The sequence below is a fragment of the Patella vulgata genome, chromosome 9, assembly GCF_932274485.2.
Source record: "Patella vulgata chromosome 9, xgPatVulg1.2, whole genome shotgun sequence".
In the NCBI taxonomy this organism is placed as follows: domain Eukaryota; kingdom Metazoa; phylum Mollusca; class Gastropoda; family Patellidae; genus Patella; species Patella vulgata.
The window spans coordinates 39,566,821-39,584,939 of NC_065887.2; the positions used below are offsets into that span (position 1 = coordinate 39,566,821).

At 35.7% G+C, this 18,119-nt stretch overlaps 2 protein-coding genes across 2 annotated transcripts; one reads left to right on the forward strand and one right to left on the reverse strand.

The window, feature by feature from the left end:
- The first annotated feature begins 173 nt into the window (after positions 1–173).
- On the forward strand, positions 174–5,698 carry LOC130014292 (uncharacterized). The gene is made up of 4 exons (XM_056103297.1): positions 174–182; positions 4,254–4,330; positions 4,870–5,165; positions 5,574–5,698. The coding sequence occupies exons 1-4, from the start codon at positions 174–176 to the stop codon at positions 5,696–5,698; spliced, it is 507 nt and encodes a 168-aa protein (XP_055959272.1).
- A 1,694-nt stretch (positions 5,699–7,392) lies between these two features.
- Positions 7,393–14,935, reverse strand: LOC126807737 (dehydrogenase/reductase SDR family member 9-like). Its single transcript, XM_056103298.1, has 4 exons — positions 14,617–14,935; positions 12,852–13,058; positions 9,115–9,272; positions 7,393–7,413 (listed from the first exon to the last, which is right to left on the reverse strand). The coding sequence occupies exons 1-4, from the start codon at positions 14,933–14,935 to the stop codon at positions 7,393–7,395; spliced, it is 705 nt and encodes a 234-aa protein (XP_055959273.1).
- Positions 14,936–18,119: the final 3,184 nt, after the last annotated feature.

The following is an 18,119-nucleotide window of genomic DNA, read 5'->3' on the forward strand; positions in this document are numbered from 1 at the left end:
GTTTATTTTTAGAATATCTCGGAAGTGCTCGGTTAACCGTAAATATTAAACCCGTTGGGTGAAAAGGTGTGTTTTCCCGCCTGATCACCTCTCATGTCCATTCATATTCACACAGCTCAGTTACGTCATTTTTTCACGCATGCGCATACTTTAAGCGTATCTCCGCCATCTTAATGCCCACGGTAAGCCACCATGGCGATGTTAGAAATATTAATGTCATTGCTGACAGTTTTCGAATTTTTCACTTTTGTTGTTCTGGTCATATTAACTGTTATGCTTGGTGTCTTGTACAAAAATTGGGATCGACTTTTTCGACATAATCTGTAACGTAGTAGACTCTATCAATAACTTGTCATTATATTCGTGTTCACTTTCACCTCAGTATATTTTGGTAAGTAGAACGAAGTCTTGTGATGTTGAAATAAATTAAAAATATCTCGGAGGTTTGTCTTATGGCAATGGGCAATCGAAATTTACCAATGTTTTCCCTATTTCTGAAATAACGATTATGTTTCAAAAATAGAAAATTTCTACTTCATGACATAGAATATATATAGGACATAGGTCCTAGATAGAATTAAAAGTGCACCATATTGTCATTAGGGTTGGCCTAATAATTGCATTTTTTCTAAGAAAGTCAAAACATAATTATTTCTATATCTATTACTTAATAGGATGTCTAAGCACTAGACCTCTACTATAGTATTAGGATCATTCTAGCACTAGACCTCTACTATAGTATTAGGATCATTCTAGCACTAGACCTCTACTATAGTATTAGGATCATTCTAGCACTAGACCTCTACTATAGTATTAGGATCATTCTAGCACTAGACCTCTACTATAGTATTAGGATCATTCTAGCACTAGACCTCTACTATAGTATTAGGATCATTCTAGCACTAGACCTCTACTATAGTATTAGGATCATTCTAGCACTAGACCTCTACTATAGTATTAGGATCATTCTAGCACTAGACCTCTACTATAGTATTAGGATCATTCTAGCACTAGACCTCTACTATAGTATTAGGATCATTCTAGCACTAGACCTCTACTATAGTATTAGAATCATTCTAGCACTAGACCTCTACTATAGTATTAGGATCATTCTAGCACTTAAAAACATTCACATAAAAATTTGAAATAATTTCTATTCGCGGACAGTATTTGGAAATTGTGACTCGGAACACTACAGGGTTTTCTGTTCTAGATGTAGAATACCGGAGTTTGCCGAATGGGAAATTGTATCTTTTTTTTTCACTGGAAAACTATGTCTGCACAACGGAAGGGGGAATTGTCTCGATTGTCAAGGTCCACGCATAAACAGATAGGGTTAACGATGCCTGGTCAAGAGCGAGACTATTCAAACTTGTACACATCAAAAATACATAGTAAAATGGATTTTAAAAACAATGACATATTTGCCAATTTCTCAACGGACACTAGTGAATTGTAGGATTTAGCCATTTAGTATTATTCTTTAACAAGGTAGGACTGTGTGTATATTATGCCATGTATTTTAAGGCTTTATTTAAACATATGAATTAACAAATTGCAATTATCACTATATTATTATGTATTTTTGTTCACAGTATGAACAGTTTTGTAACCATACTATTGGCAGTGTTCTGTTTCTGCTTATTAGGCCTAATGATGAATATTAAAGTTAGGAGACTAAGAGTACATGTAATTTGTAAAACCTGACGATGACTACTCCAGGGTGCCTTGAGGATTCGTTCACACGTAACCTCAAGGATCTTTAAGCCGTCCCTTCTTAGAGCAATGAGCCACTGAATTGTTGGTGCATCAAATAACCACGAGCTGAAAGGCGTCAGTCGATAAATTCTAAATGCATGTCCAACCTTATTGTGTTATCCACCTCTGAACAACAATAACACTTACTGACAAACAAACGTTGTTCAGTGAAACAGGTTTATCCAATATCACATACACACCAACAGGTCTTTCAGTCGCAATGTTTGGATAGTTTGAGCTCCGTTTGACGTCATATCCTCCCGTTCAAATTTGAGGACCCCTATTTTACCCGAAACGAAGTGTATTTTTGAACAATATTTCTATAGATTACGTATGCATTGTTTTTGTAGATATGAGTTGCACATCAATTAAAATAGGGTTTGAAGCTGTTTAGATAACACAAACAGTAATAAAATCAGATTAAAATTAAAATGTTTAAGGATAAATCAAGAAATGGAAAATGTTATGCAAACACATATTCTACCGATAATTTATATTACTTAGTTGTTGAACTCATCTTTCAATTAAAATAATTCTCAAATAATCGATTTTATATCTAAATGCCTTTTCGTAAACTGAAATAATTACTAGTGATGAACATGCAGCGACATGAAGTACCCAATACAGCACAGAGCCTATCTTATATACATACATGTATGTATTTGGACAGCGGGATATTGTGGACGCCGTGATTCAGTTAGTAAGACGTAGTCTCTGTAACCCGGAGGCCCGTTTTCGATCCCAGTGTTGATGCAGAAAAGTATAACGCGTTTTTTTCCAGTGTCCCACCCCACCCCGCTTCTCATCGGTGCAGTATGAGGTTTCTGGCAAGGGACACTGTATCGTCGTTCTGATGGTACGATAAAACAAGGTTCCATGTGCACATTGTAATGAACGTTAAAGATCCCTCACAGTTGGAATTCGATATAAGTAGGTGATAGCACAGGGTTTTGAGACAAAATTGTCCTTATAGCAAGATGTGTATCGTATGCCCGTCTTCCTTAGGGTGGGGTGGGGTGGCCGAATGGTTAGCTCGTGCGTGCTGTATCGTACGACCTGTCAGAGTCAACTGGCGTGGTTTCGAATCCTCGGCTGTACGTGACAAGGAGTAGGGTCGCCTGTCCAAACTCGTGGGTTTTCTCCGGGTCCTCCGGTTTCCTCCCAACGATAAAGACCCCTACGCGCAAGAGAATTATTGAAATTAATTTTTTTATAAAACATCTGTTAGTCCATAAATTACCTATTTTGTGTCGAGTGGACGTTAAACCCCATTTCTCCCTCTCTCCGACTTCCTTAGACCAATCGGAGCAGAACAGTAGAACGTTAAACCCTCATTACATTTAATTTTTTCGGGAAGTGGAGCGCTCTTCCTGCATTAATTAATAACATATTCCTTTGAAATATTCTGATGGAAGGGGGGGGGGGATTAATTTTATATACGGTATGTGAATTTCCACAGAAAATTTCACAATACTGTTCGACATTCGGAACCTAATTTGGGTTTGCTATGCTATTAAATATGAATTTTATTCCCATGGGCGTGTGACATTACCCAACCAAGGGCATGGTAGAGTTACATGTATCTGTGATATGCAACTTTTATATTTATCTTACAGCAACAAAAAAGGTGATGTTCCATATATTTTCTTATTTAAAAGACATAATTGTTTTATGCGAGGTAGGAAAAACTTTGCCCAGTTGATTCTACCGTTTTCGCAAAATATTGATATTGCCCAAATGTATGCGCTATGCATAGAAATAGGATACAATCTTGTTATTGAAATGTGGATCAATTATTTTTTTATGTGGGGAAGACACTGTTTGATTTTGCTGTCGAAAATTCTGCCAAGACACAAAATTAATAAGACAACAAAGTATATTTTTGGTGGGTTTTTTTTTTACAGTGAGGTTATTTAAAATTATATACAAGTTAAAATATATACAAGTTAAATTATATTATATGAAAATAAACAAATAAAGTTGAAATATTAATTGAAAAAATATACAAGTTAAAATATATTATTTGTTAATATTATATACACAAATAAAATGAAACCAAGTACGAACAATCCAAACCATTAGACAAAATTCGAAGTCCTTAAAAAACGGTCTAGGCAAAATGGTGTAATCAGCATATGGACTGTTCACCGTGTAAAAAATACACGACAAACAGTGGTAACAGGTGTCCGGAAGAGTAATCTTACCCTGCCTGGCGCCACACCTGCCATAGCTGCGGGGTTGGGTGGTATAGCGGTTTGACGCGTGTGCGCGAAATCATAAGGTATGTCATTGAGTCAAGTGGTTTCCATTCCACATTTATACGTGCCAAAGAGTGGGATCGCTTGACTATCTCATGCATTTTTTCCTGGTGCTCCGGTTTCCTCCCACTGCGAAACACCCCTACTCACAAGCGAATTATTGAAATTAAATTTTCTGTCCGATTATGATGGTGTCAAAAATCGTGTAAATTTTTGCAAACAGCATTTTCCATCCAGTTCTGGCGTGGGGGTTTGAAATCAGAAATGGTGAAACAGTTAAGCCACACGGGCATGTGTCTCGGATATAAAGGGACGTTGGCAGCCATTGACGGAATACGGTCATCGTTCGATAAAGAAGCGTTAGACGCAAAACAATTACTGGAAGCTCAGTTGTATGACGGTTCCGATCAAGATGTTAACATGAATGACAGCACTGAACTAATGGACGTAGTATTATCGAACAATTTACAAGACAATAATATAAACAGAGACGAAACACGCGATTCTCTTCCACTTCATCCAGGGTATACATTCTGCTGGGATAATGTTGGCAAAAAGGTTACAACGCGACACCCCACTGCTCATACACAGAACACTTATTTAAACATGGCATTTGGGTTCATGGCAATCAATAGAATTCCGGTCACCCATCTGGATACAGACCAACGTGCAAATGCCGCTGATTTACACCCCGGTGTGTTTGTACCAAACGAGGAAGACTTTAACGAACTTAACTCGAGGATCGAGACCATTATTGGCCGCATTTTGTGCAGACATTTGACCTGGTTTTCCCAAATTTTTCAGACTGTGTTGTTAAACACATAATTCACATACACTCTAAAGAAATGAACAGAAAGAGTAAACTTGTCAGTCTAGGTGTATTCAATGAAAACCCTTCTTCTACCGAAGGTGCCATTGGCATATACCGAAAACTGCAGACGTATGTACCAACAGTAAATAATGAGCCATACCCAACAATCGTGTATGGAGACGGTCTGAGTTGTGAGCGCGGGAATGATGCAAAGAAAGCTCTGTGTAACGGGGTGACTCCACGTGAGCGTTTACAGAACATGGAACCTGCCGTCCAAGAATTTCACAAGGAAATGTTGTTATTGCAAGATCATTTTGACACATTTTTTCATCCTTCAAGTTCGATGGACCGTGGCAGTTTGGTTTATGTAAAAAACGTTTTAAATTTCAGGCAGGTCAAGAATGACATTGCGCAATGTTTCTCTGATGCATGGGAATTGATGGCATTACAGACGGAAGCCTTTGTTTGTTTGATAGCTATGCAGTTATTCGAGATGGATGATATTCACGACTCACCAAAGAACAGAACATCAAATATCGAGACGGAAAGTACCGAATTGAAAACATCTTACCTGGGTGTACTCACGTTTAAGGTATTTGATTACGTCAATCATCCACTCGACACTGATGCTCTGCTGAACAGAGAGAACGACTGCGAAGAAAACATCTGTATCTGCAATGAAGAACTTTTGGATGAAAATATCATCGGGTGCCATCTCAGAGAACGTTGCGCAAGAGGTCAGTAGTTTCATGTTACCTGTGCTGGAGTCGACCCAGATAATGTACCAGAGACCTTCTACTGCAGCCACCAATGCCAAAGCAGACAAGAAGAATGCAAAAAAACATCCAAAATACCTAGTCTTGGCACATAGATTGGTGTGTTCAATCAGTGGTATGAGTTGTGAAAAAATGGAACAAGAGCTAATGTGGAACAGAGCGGTAAACTACGGAGGTGGTGTCGGACGTAACGTCCCAATGGACTATATGAATGAAGTATTCAATAGACTGTATAAAGATCTTCTAGATAAAGCAAAGGGTAGATATACCGATTCAACACTTGAAAGATGTGGACAGATTGTTGAACCTCTAGGATAATCTCTAGACGTTATATTCGACACCAACTTCGTAGAACATAGCATCTATAGACACCGCAGAAGAGCTACTAACCGTGACGAAAATGCAAACAAATTGGTCACACTTTTGAGTGGGGATGAATTATTCAAGAAATTACCAGGCCGGCAGCATCACAATTTTAAATTATTTCATTATAGCCTTAATCCAAAACAACCTGGACAATACCTGAACAAACTTCAAAATTTATCTAATAAACTTGACAAAATGAGAAAATATGTCCTTAATGAATAATTAAAGAAACATTATCAATTTGGCGAGATTGAATTTTATGGAACATTAGTGTGTTTAATTTCAAAATTCAAACACTTTTAGGTTGGTTTAAACATACATTATGCAAGAGCTAAATCTCCCTCCCATTGCAGTTCTTTCTTTACACCTGAAATGTTATCTAAACTATTAATTATACATTAATTATCTTATACAAACAATAATAAGTCTTGATACTTGATGTGTCGATTTTCACTGGATTTGAATCCGATCTGCTGCTTAACGCTCATTAATGATTTAATCATGAAATGGATAATCGAGTTCTAATTAAGTGAAAGTGATGAAATTTGGTGTATAGTTTTATTACATCAATACCTTTACTAAGTAAATGTGCGATTAATTAATGTGTGTCATCTATTTATTTTGGGATTTAGGCGGGGGACATCAACCTCACTGTTGGCTTGTTATTATTGTTTTTATGTTGATATCTTTTTTTTCTAATCCTGTTTTTCGCCAATCAATTAAAATGTATTCTACCTGTAAAAATAAGATGACAGGTAAATTGTTAGTACCGGTACATGTACATTAATAAGAACTCTTTAAGGTTCATCCTTTCTGTTCATTAAATTTTAAAAGAGAATTACATGTGTTATTTGCATGAAAAATTATAATTAAAACTGGAGTCCCCCAAGGCACTATTTTAGGCCCTCTCCTTTTCCATAAACGATAGTGTGGATATCAGCTCCAACATACGCATCTTCGCCGACGATACCTCTTTTTTCCTCGTAATCGGCAATCCTCTTCTTACTCAGCAAATTCTCAATGATGATATAAAGCAAATCTGTAATTGGTCAATCAAATGGAAAGTAGATTTCAATCCTTCGAAAACTAAAAGCCCGACCTTTTCAAGGAAGCTGTGCGCATCAACATTCAATCTTTCATATAATAACTATGATATAACAGACGATACTAGTCATAAACATCCAGGCGTTTTCTTTAATAACAGATTAAAACGTAAAACTCTCGAGATACTATATAAATCTTATATTCTTCCAGTATTTGACTATGCGGATGTCGTCTGGAACAACTGTACAAATGAAACGTCTGAACAACTAGAAAAACTCCATCTGAATGCAATTAGAACAATCACCGGATTACCAAGAGGCACTTCTTACCAGGTATTACTTAAAGAATCTGGCTTCACCTCCCTTTCTTCCAGGCGTCTTCAACATAAATTAGTAATTTTCTATAAAATGATGAATAATCACATCAATCATATAAATTGAGAAACTCTGACAATATTAAACAAATACACTGCAGAACCTCACACTATCAAAACTCTTTTTTCCGTCAGTAATCAAAGATTGGAATAATCTTGCTAGCGACATACGAAAATCACGAACGCTATCACAATTTAAATCAAAACTTAGGCAAAAAAAAAATATGTACAGCCAGCACCCCGAACTCTATTGTATAGGCAATAGACATAATCAAATTATTCACTGTAACTGAAGAAATCTCAAAAGTGATCTGAAATTTCACAAAATGTTAATGCATATATCAGATGACCCTCTTTGCCTTTGTGGAAATGCTATTGAGGATTGTGAACACTTTTTCTTTCATTGCCCTAGATTTCTTAAACTTGATAAACTTCCGATGAAAAACTTAAACAGCCAATCCTTACTTTTCGGACAAGAAAGTAATACATATGATGAAAACGCTAAAAATTTTAAAAGTGTTCATAAATACTTGGATATTACAAAACGTTTCTGTTCGTAATCATACAAAATTTTGCATTTAAATGACGTCAGTGCGGCGTAAATTATATGAAAGTATCGCCTTTTTTTATCTTTTCTAAATGAAGCTTAAAATGTCATGATATTCCTGAATGGTTACTTTTTTCCGACTGACACAAGCCTTATAACGATTTAAGTATATGCGGTTCAGTTCCATTAAATTTAATCTGATGAAGACGGCAAACATATGAAACTAATAATTAAAAACGTTTGTAGGTGTGGTGTTGATAGCATACCACCCCACCCCCCATTAATTTATTTTCTTCTTTTTTTATTGTGTGTGCCTTTAAAGGGACATTCGTACGTATCTGATCTAAAAATAGTCTTACTGAACAATAGCAATAAAAGCATAAATTGAACATGTTGGAACAGAAAATCTAAATAAAAAAATCACAAAATATGAAAACAAAAACAACTCGACGTTAACAAAAAATCCAAAATGTAATCGATAAATAAAATATTAATTTTAGTTTCCCCCCGTGAGAATGTCCCTTTAAGAAATTTAAAATTATCATCTAAATTGTACATAATATGATTTATACTGTATATTTGTGTTAATATTATGACTGCCAGTTGCAAATCTGTTAAAGATCCATTTTAAGGAAGCAATTTTATATAAGCTGACAAAGCTTGTTATCCGATAAATAAAATATTAATTTTAGTTTTCCCCCGTGAGAATGTCTCTTAATGAAATTTAAAATTATCATCTAAATTGTACATAATATGATTTATACTGTATATTTGTGTTAATATTATGACTGCCAGTTGCAAATCTGTTAAAGATCCATTTTAAGGAAGCAATTTTATATAAGCTGACAAAGCTTGTTATCGTATCCTATATTTATTATATGAATTTTGTAAATTTAAATGAATAAAATGTTGTTTAAATAAAAGATCTTTATTGTACTGAACACCTTATTAGGAGATAAGATTGTTAGTGTACTGAACACCTTATTAGGAGATAAGATAAGATGGGTATTGTATTTGACACTTTATTACGATAATAACACCCAATCAGGAGCACCATACAAAACATTTACAAATATGAACCGCTGAAATTTTAACACTAATAACTATATATATACAGTTATCTACTTTGCCCCTCGTGGGGGGGTGATTACAAAACAAAACAAAAAGTCAGAAATACAGACAGGAAGTGCCCGTAAAACGCTAAAAATATATTTAGCATCCAATCCAACAACATATCTAAGATTTGGAAAACGTGACGTCACTGCGTGTGTCATGGCTGAAACCACTGGTTCGGGGTCAATGCTTCCGTTGCATAGATAATTAATAAGACGGTCACTATCTGTAATATAAAATATAAAACTATAACGTCACCAGTCCGATTTTGTATACTGAAAGCATCTATCAATTAATGTACTAAGAATGTCATCAAGTAATTGGGATAATAACCAAATAATATGTTATTTATGGCTAATAATATTACTATGGTTTAATTACACTGCGAGGTTCAGATGACATGTACATGGCCGTTAACATCTTTTTCTACTATTAGTGATTAACGCCCGCTTCAACCTAGGGTGATATCAGTAGTATATAAGGCGTCCTAGGGTGCTTACGGAACCCTGAGGTATTTGGCTACGGCACCCTGAGGTATTTGGCTAAGGCACCCTCAGGTTTTTGGGTAAAGCACCCTGAGGTATTTGAGCTCGGGGCACTTTAAGGTATTCGACACTTTGAGGTATGCGGCACTTCAGGCGATTTACAAATGATCACGTGACAACTAAGTAATTTGAATTGTTGATAGCGGTCATCGGTTGTACTTGTTCATGTGGGTTTGAATGGTGTAGGGTCCGCAAATTGTTTTATCTGTACCGCGCATGGCACACGCGTCGCCCCGCCCCCGCGTATTTTTCGTTGTCGCCCCGCCCATAGACCAACACATGCCCTAAAATCCCTCCACCCACACTGTAGTTAATTATATTTGCTCATTAATTAATTATTTATAATTTAGTTAATTATTTATAATTTAGTTAATTATTTATAATTTAGTTAATTATTTATAATTTAGTTAATTATTTGCTCATTTAGTTAATTATTTGCTCATTTAGTTAATTATTTGCTCATTTAGTTAATTATTTGCTCATTTAGTTAACTATTTGCTAATTTAGTTAATTATTTATAATTTAGTTAATTATTTATAATTTAGTTAATTATTTATAATTTAGTTAATATTTATAATTTAGTTAATTATTTATAATTTAGTTAATATTTATAATTCAACTTATTTGTTTTTCATTAATCATTTTTTTTTTCATTAATCATTTTGTTTTCATTAATAAATTTATTTTTTCATTAATCAATAATTTTTTCATTAATTGTTTGTTTTTTCATTAATTATTTTTGTTTTCATTAATTTTTTTTTTCATTTACATAGTTTTTTTCCTTAATTATTTTTTTTTCAATATTTTTTTTTTATTTGTTTTTTTTAAAACATTATTTTGATTTTTCTAAATTTGGTGAAATTATCGATATGGTATGAGTTTTTAATTTTGAGTTTTTAGTTTTTACAACCGAAATAGGGTTTTATATAAGACAAGTGAAACGAGGCTTAACAGCCAACTAATCTGCAGAAACTGGCTAATAGGGACTAGATTAATATACATATTTAGAAACGTGTGAGACAGAATAGTGTGTGTGTGTGGCGGGGGGGGGGGGGGGCATTGTGGAACTTGAATATTCTTAGATTTAACCAATCAAAATTGAGACAGAGCGGGAGAAAGAGAGATATGTCAGTAACCTTAAGGGAAGACCATACATTAACAGATGTGATTTGTTTTTGTTTTTTTTGCTGAGTTGTTAAAAAATCAAATGTTTTTAAAAAGTAAAAAAAAAAACAATGACTAGATAATTGTAGTTATTATCGTATTAATCAATATGTTAATATATTAATTGTTTTGTATTAATTTCTCAATTCTGTCTCACACGTTTCTAAACAGCTAGCAGCCTAAATCTTTTTTTAGTCAAGATAATAAGAAGAAACAAAAAAAGAGCATGTATATTAATCAGTCCCTGTCTTCCTCAACAAGTATGGACGTTACACCTCGTTTCAAATTAAAAACAGTCACCAAATCGGTAAATAATTTCACAAAATTTAAATAAAACCAAATAAATTTAAAAAAACTAAATAAAAAAAAAGTTATTGAAAAAAAAATCAACCATTCAAATTACCTCCCCCCACCCCGAGCTCAAATACCTCAAAGTACCCCGAGCCCAAATACCTCAGTGTGCCGTAAGCTCAAATACCTCCGGGTGCCGTAAGCTCAAGTACCTCAGGGTGCCGTAAGCTAAAATACTTCAGGGTGCCGTAAGCTCAAGTACCTCACGGTGCCGTAAGCTCAAATACTTCAGGGTGCAGTAAGCTCAAATATCTCAGGGTGCCGTAACGAAATACATCAGGGTGTCGTAGCCAAATATCTCAGGGTGCCGTAGCCAAATACCTCACGGTGTCGTAATCACCCTTGGGTGCCTTATATACTACTGATATCGCAGACAAGTTGTTTTATTTAATTATGCTTAGCGCACACTGTGGAAGAAAATTGCAGTACCCGGAGTAAACCCACGAAGTTGAGAAGGCGCCCTTATCTCCAAGTAACATACGCCCACACCAAGGATGGAAACCACGATCGCAAGCCAGAGGTTATCAGCCAGCTGGAGTTCGAAACGTGACAATCTTGATCACTGTACCCCTACGAGGTCCCGTGTACACATTGGCGTGCACGCAAAAGTTCCCTTGGCAGTTACAATTTAATATAAGAGTAGGCCGTAGCGCCTTTGTATGGACATAATTTTCCTCATAGCACACTGTCAGAGTAGAACGGTAGAATGCTAAACCCCATTTCATTTCATTTAATTTCATTTCATTTTCGTGTTTTAAAGCATCTTGAGGCCACAGGAAAATTTGACATTTGAACTCACATTTCGTAATGTATTCTTCACCATAGTAGTCTCGTGTATCAGGTCTGGTTCTATGAAAAGCCTGCTCAAGGTCTTTGATTATTTTCTCCTTATTTACGAGAGAAGTTGTATGATGACCCGGTTCTATTATATGGACAGATATTCCTTGACATTTTAACTCACGCCTGAAAGAGAAACTTTTTATAATCAAAAGCGACCAGCTTCTGAGTCTGTGTGTGTGAGTGTGGGTGTGGGGGGGGGACTTTCTTCGTGTCAAGGACCGCAATTTCCCCCTTTTACCGAAATGCGTGAACATAGTAAGTACCGCAAGTAAAAAGATTAACGAAATAATTACGTAAACACTGTGAATTAATAGGAAAAATGATCTCTTTCAGTGAATGTTGGTGGTCTATGTGAGCAGAGACGTTTCGGCATACACGAAAAGAAGTCATTTCATCGATATCTATTTGCGTCCCAAATGCATAATGTAGTTGGATAAGATATCAAGACAACCTACACTATTGGAGGTACCTAAAACGTCTCCATTCTCAGAAGACGAACCACGTATATGATGTCACTAATGGAAAAAAAGGCAGATTGAAAGATTGGATTAAAATAGGGCGGGACGGGAGGGGGGGATAAATCAAATTAAGGATTCAAATCTAACCTGCCCATTTATTCCAGTGTTAAACAGACTATTTTCCAGTCAACAACACGTAATCTGTGTCGGTAATATAAAATCAACCATGGACGGTAAATCCCACCTTTGAGCAGTATGTACATTTTGTGATAAAGTGAGAATATAAGTTAAACGAAAATAAAACGATACCATATATTAATAATATACGCACGATCCGTATACAGCCACCCCCTCATCCCTCCGCCTAAAAAGAACAAGAAACAACATACCTGAGACCATCTGAAAAACCTTCAAGGGCGTGCTTGGACGCTACATAAGCACTTGCACCTACTGCAAAGCGTCCAGTAACACTAGAAACATTAATGACCCGTCCCTTTGTCCTTCCTTTCCTGAGTAGGGGCACACACTTAATACAGACATCAATTAGTCCCAATAAATTAACAGACAGTACTTTTTCAAAATCTTCTTTGGTTGTAAGGTCAAAGGGTAGAAGGGAACCCGGGATTCCAGCATTGTTGACGATCGCCCATAAACCTGTAACAATAAATTTGGTGATAAACACTTTCTGTAATAGCTTCTATATTACATTAAACAAAGGCGTGTACGTCTACTTTATTGGTGTAGGCTCGCACATAGTAAATATACTTATACATATAAGGAATTGATGAAACTAATGAATATTAATGAGGTATAAGAATAGGCTACCATTGATGTATATATATTACACTGTATAGTACAGAAACTATATATAGGACATTACACTCCCTGTTTCGAATTTAGAGGCGTTTATTGTCCTTTTAAACATGCTTGAATCATTCGATCACGAAACGCGTTAGTAACATGTTTATCGATATTGTAACTCTTGGCAACAAAGATGGTTCGCTTTTATTATTTTATTTGCAGACCGTCAACTCTTTTTTGTTGCTATAGTTCTTGTTCATGCAAGAGTAGTTCGTGCTTACATTCTACCAAAATACCCTATAAAACGATTTGATGCCTAGAATTCTAGCGGTTGTTATGTTTATCGTTCTGACGTGTTTTCAATCAAGGCCAATTGGAGCATAATTCCCGCTTAATAGGCCTATTCAGGATGCTATTTTCCCCTCCCTTATTACATGTTCAATGCTTGTGATTATTGATTTATTATTAGAAAGATCACTGTAGTCAGAATTTGGTCAAACAGTGATTTAAAAATTTCAACTTTATTAAACATACATTGTGCAAGAGCTAAATCTGATTATTGCAAGTCTTTATTTAGGCTTCAGATGTCATAAGGATTATAAATTAGATCTTTATTTACACAACAAGCACAAAATCAACTCTGTAGACCCACGGATGGCTTGGATTCGGCTTGGATTTAAACAGGATTTCATTGACTGATTAAATTTTTAAATGGCGTCGTAAGCGGAGATTAACTGTTACTTTGACGTCATACTCCCGGAAATTTTAGATCGAGGCTAAATGATAGAGTGTACGAAGCGAGGCCGCTGTTTAGCAAGGCCGCATGTCAGTCAATTTGATTGAAAGTTCGATATATACGGCCTTGATATTATGTTTAGTTGTTAAAATGAGAGTTTGGATGTCGGTATTATATGTTCTTTTGTCACTTGTGTTTACAGAAAAAATATGGAAATTGATAAACATCGCATCACCCCAGTTGAATTGCAGTCCCATTGGATCACTGTTTCCTATTTGAGGAAGATCATTAAGTACAAAAATGAATAAATGTAGGCCTACACTGTAATATGTATACGCTGTTTTTCGCCTGACTGAAATATCAGGGGTTTATTTTTCATTCAATGAATACTTTTCGACCAGACAGAATCGAGACAATTTTCTGATTAGCGCTACAATAATTCTGTATACAAAATTATTGAACCATTATAAAATAATAAATTATAGACGGTATGAATGGATAAATGTGGGACGTTGCACCTCCATCAGATTGTGAATTCAACTTTCTTTTTTTTTGGGGGGGGGGGGGGAATTTGCACAAGCTTATTTGCGGGGAACTGATGTACTCTTGTCATGGGTCTAATGGGCTTCGCGAGTCCCCTACCACCCCCTGTGGGTAAGCTACTATTCAAATTACCTTTATTGACCGGAATCATTTCATCAATTTCCTCCATTACTCGTTTAACGTCTTGTGTTGACGTAACATCCAATAAAACAGTCGTCAGTCGTTCTGACGTCACCTTCTTCAATTCCGAGGCACCATCTTTATTTAGGCAAGAGGCAATAACGTGAAAACCTAAACCATCTAATTTCTTGGCCAGGGCATTTCCAAACCCCGTATCACATCCGGTTATGAAGACGTATTTGTCACCAATGTTCCCCACCTCTAATCTGTTCAGAAACCATTTGATAGTAAAGTAGCCAACAACAACTGTTATAATCCAAAGGGGTAGCATGATGTTAATCTGTATCAATAAGGATAAGTATAAGGATAGATAGCATAGCTATAAATACTAAAAAAAAGCGTCATTAGACATTTAACTAAGTTTAAAAGGGTTTTTATCTAGTCTCTATCGTGACCATGTATGCTTTTTGCCCGGCCAATCTAAGTAAATGTCAATAGGTCGTAAACCAAACCCAGTAGCATAATGGAAAATTTACTGTGCTATAGCAAATAAATGATATATAGACAACCAAAATAGTTCGCTTTCCTTGTTCCGAAAATAAACATCAAGGAGATTGATGGGGTTTCCCGATTTATGGACCCAATTTTACAAAAATATCGGTAATCCGGTAGCATCGCGGAAAATTAGTATAGACAAACAGGTGCCCTCCCTCCTCGCTCTGTACCCATAGACGAACAGGTGCCCCCCCCCCCCCTCCTCGCTCTGTACCCATAGACAAACAGGTGCCCCGCCTCCTCGCTACGTGCCCATGCCTTATCAAGAATCGGGTCGGCCCGAATGAGCCATAGTCCGAATCAACCGATTACCCCAAGGAGTAATATAGTAGTGCCCTTCTTCCTAGTTACAATACTATTAACACCATATATACTTTTAAAAAACAAAAAAACAAAGTTACACTAAGTACGGCAATGTAATCGAGGCTACAGTATGACGCCACGATGTAGCCTCCATTATCAAATATCATATCTATTGACTAATCTAATTCGGATATCTGAATGGGGTACAGCTTATTTACTTATGCGTTATCGTATTTACCTTGAATTCCACTGCTATATCTTTACAATGCACAGTTGGTCTATAAACTGATCGACTCTTATAAAGTGAAGTGATTATATACCTCCACACAGCTGTCTACCATGATAATAAAATTAACTGTGCATGGTAATTAGTCAATCATAATATATGCAATAATAATTATTTTAATTTAAAATTTAAAGCAATAATAATTATTGTTAGCTCGGTCATAAAGTGACATGACACAATGGTTGTCATCGGTGCATGTGTTGTTGGGAGATTGAACACATCAGTGTTGAATTTAGATAAAAAGAAATGAAATGAGGTTTAACGTCCTACTCTTCAGCTGAATTTAGATGAAGAGGGGCCCTACCCTCCACACACACACACACATATCTCCAAACCTCGCCACTGCGCGAAGATAATAATAATAATCTTTATTCACGAAAACCATCAGGTTACAAGAATTCATTAGGTTTCATTTTACATTTTCATTATATTCATACATTTCATTCCACATCAAACTATCAACGATTTACATTTAACATTAATTAATAGTATCTTAAAATAATAATTTACTAAACATCAGACTATTCCTTAAAAGTATTTACATTCATGGGACCGAGAAAAACAATAATATAGTTTTAATGAATTTACCCCTGTACCCGTATATAAAAAAGTCTACTGTTCCAATATCAGCATCATACCTAGATATTGCACTATGGATTATTTAACAAGACAAAGATCAGTATCGTGATTTGATATCAGTGTGATGGAGCCACGGAAGCTCAGTGAGTAAGACGTTGACTTGTTAACCTGGATGTCACGTATTTGATCCCTGTGTTGACCAAGAAAGATCATCCGGATTTTCCGGCGTGATTCCCCCTTACCAGGTGGTGCAGAATGGAGGGCGAAAATGGAGGTCCCGTGAACACAAAGAACCCTTTGCACCAATGCGGTGTACGACAAATCGATGTCATTAGTGAATCAATACACATAACACGTGATACAACACCTGATACACTACATACAACACGTGACACACTAAATACTACACGTGATACACTACATACACCATGTGATACAGCATGTAATACACTACATACAACACGTGATATAACTTCTGATACACTACATACAACACGTGACACACTAAATACTACACGTGATACACTACATACAACACGTGATACACTACATACATGTGACACACTACATACAACACGTGATACACTACATACATGTGATACACTACATACATCACGCGATACACTACATACAACATGTGGTACAACTTGTCATACACTGCATACAGCACGTGATATAACATGTGATACACTACATACAACACGTTATACACTACACATGTTATCTATAGGGTAAGCATTCACAGCAATTTACACATGTCACAGCAATTTAACACGTATATCAAACCATCATTAGAGTCTATGGGTCATATTCCAGAAATGTGAGCAGGAAGTGTCTAATTTAGTCTAATGGCCACGATTCCTTAAATAAGATATTTTAAATGGGTTCCGGGGGAGGGGTGGGGTGGGGGTCGGGGGTGGGCGGAATGTCCTGTGAAGAAAAATCATCTTGTTCCGAAAAATATGCTATTTGTGAATTAGAGAGACAGATACGAAAGTATAAAAGACATTACTATAATTTTACAAGGCATCACAAAGAGTTGAAATATTTGAAGGATATATTAAAAAGCGATGAAATAATTATACAAGTAGACCTCTGTGAAAACTATCAAAACACACAACAAAACGCGATTCAGAGTTCAGATTTTAAATATGAAAGTTTTGCATTATATACAGCATGTGTATGGTATAGAGTTGGCAATACTTTAAATTGCGATAGCTTTGTTATGGTCAGTGACCAGCTTGAACATGAAAAAAATTCTTAGTTCTCTCTGCAAATTCAATTCTGATAATTACATGAAGAAAAAGATTTCAAATCTGAATATTGTACATTTCTTGTCCGAGTAGCTTTTGTTTATATTTGCTTACCAAGTACCCATTTAATTTAAAAATAAAATGGAATTATTTTGAAGCTCAGCATGGAAAGGTGCCTGTAGATGGGTGAGTGGTAAGGTAAAAATTCATGTGTATAGGGACGTTAGAGGGGAAAATATGTTATATGCCAATAGTATTTTGAAAAATATTAATTTCATTTTCTTAGGTAAAAACGAGTGTGGAAGATGTAAATGTTGACTCAAGCTCTAAAGTGATAGGAACTTTACAAGTGCATCACTTAAACATGTCAATATCAGAGCCATTCAGAATACTAAATTATGAAATGAATAATGTAGGTCAAGCCATTGAATTATTATTGCCAGTATCAGATATAAATCAATTGTCTGCATGCTCTCATAATATTGCAGTTATATATTTTTTAGAATGAATGGTGGCTAGCAAAGGTGGTTCAAATATCT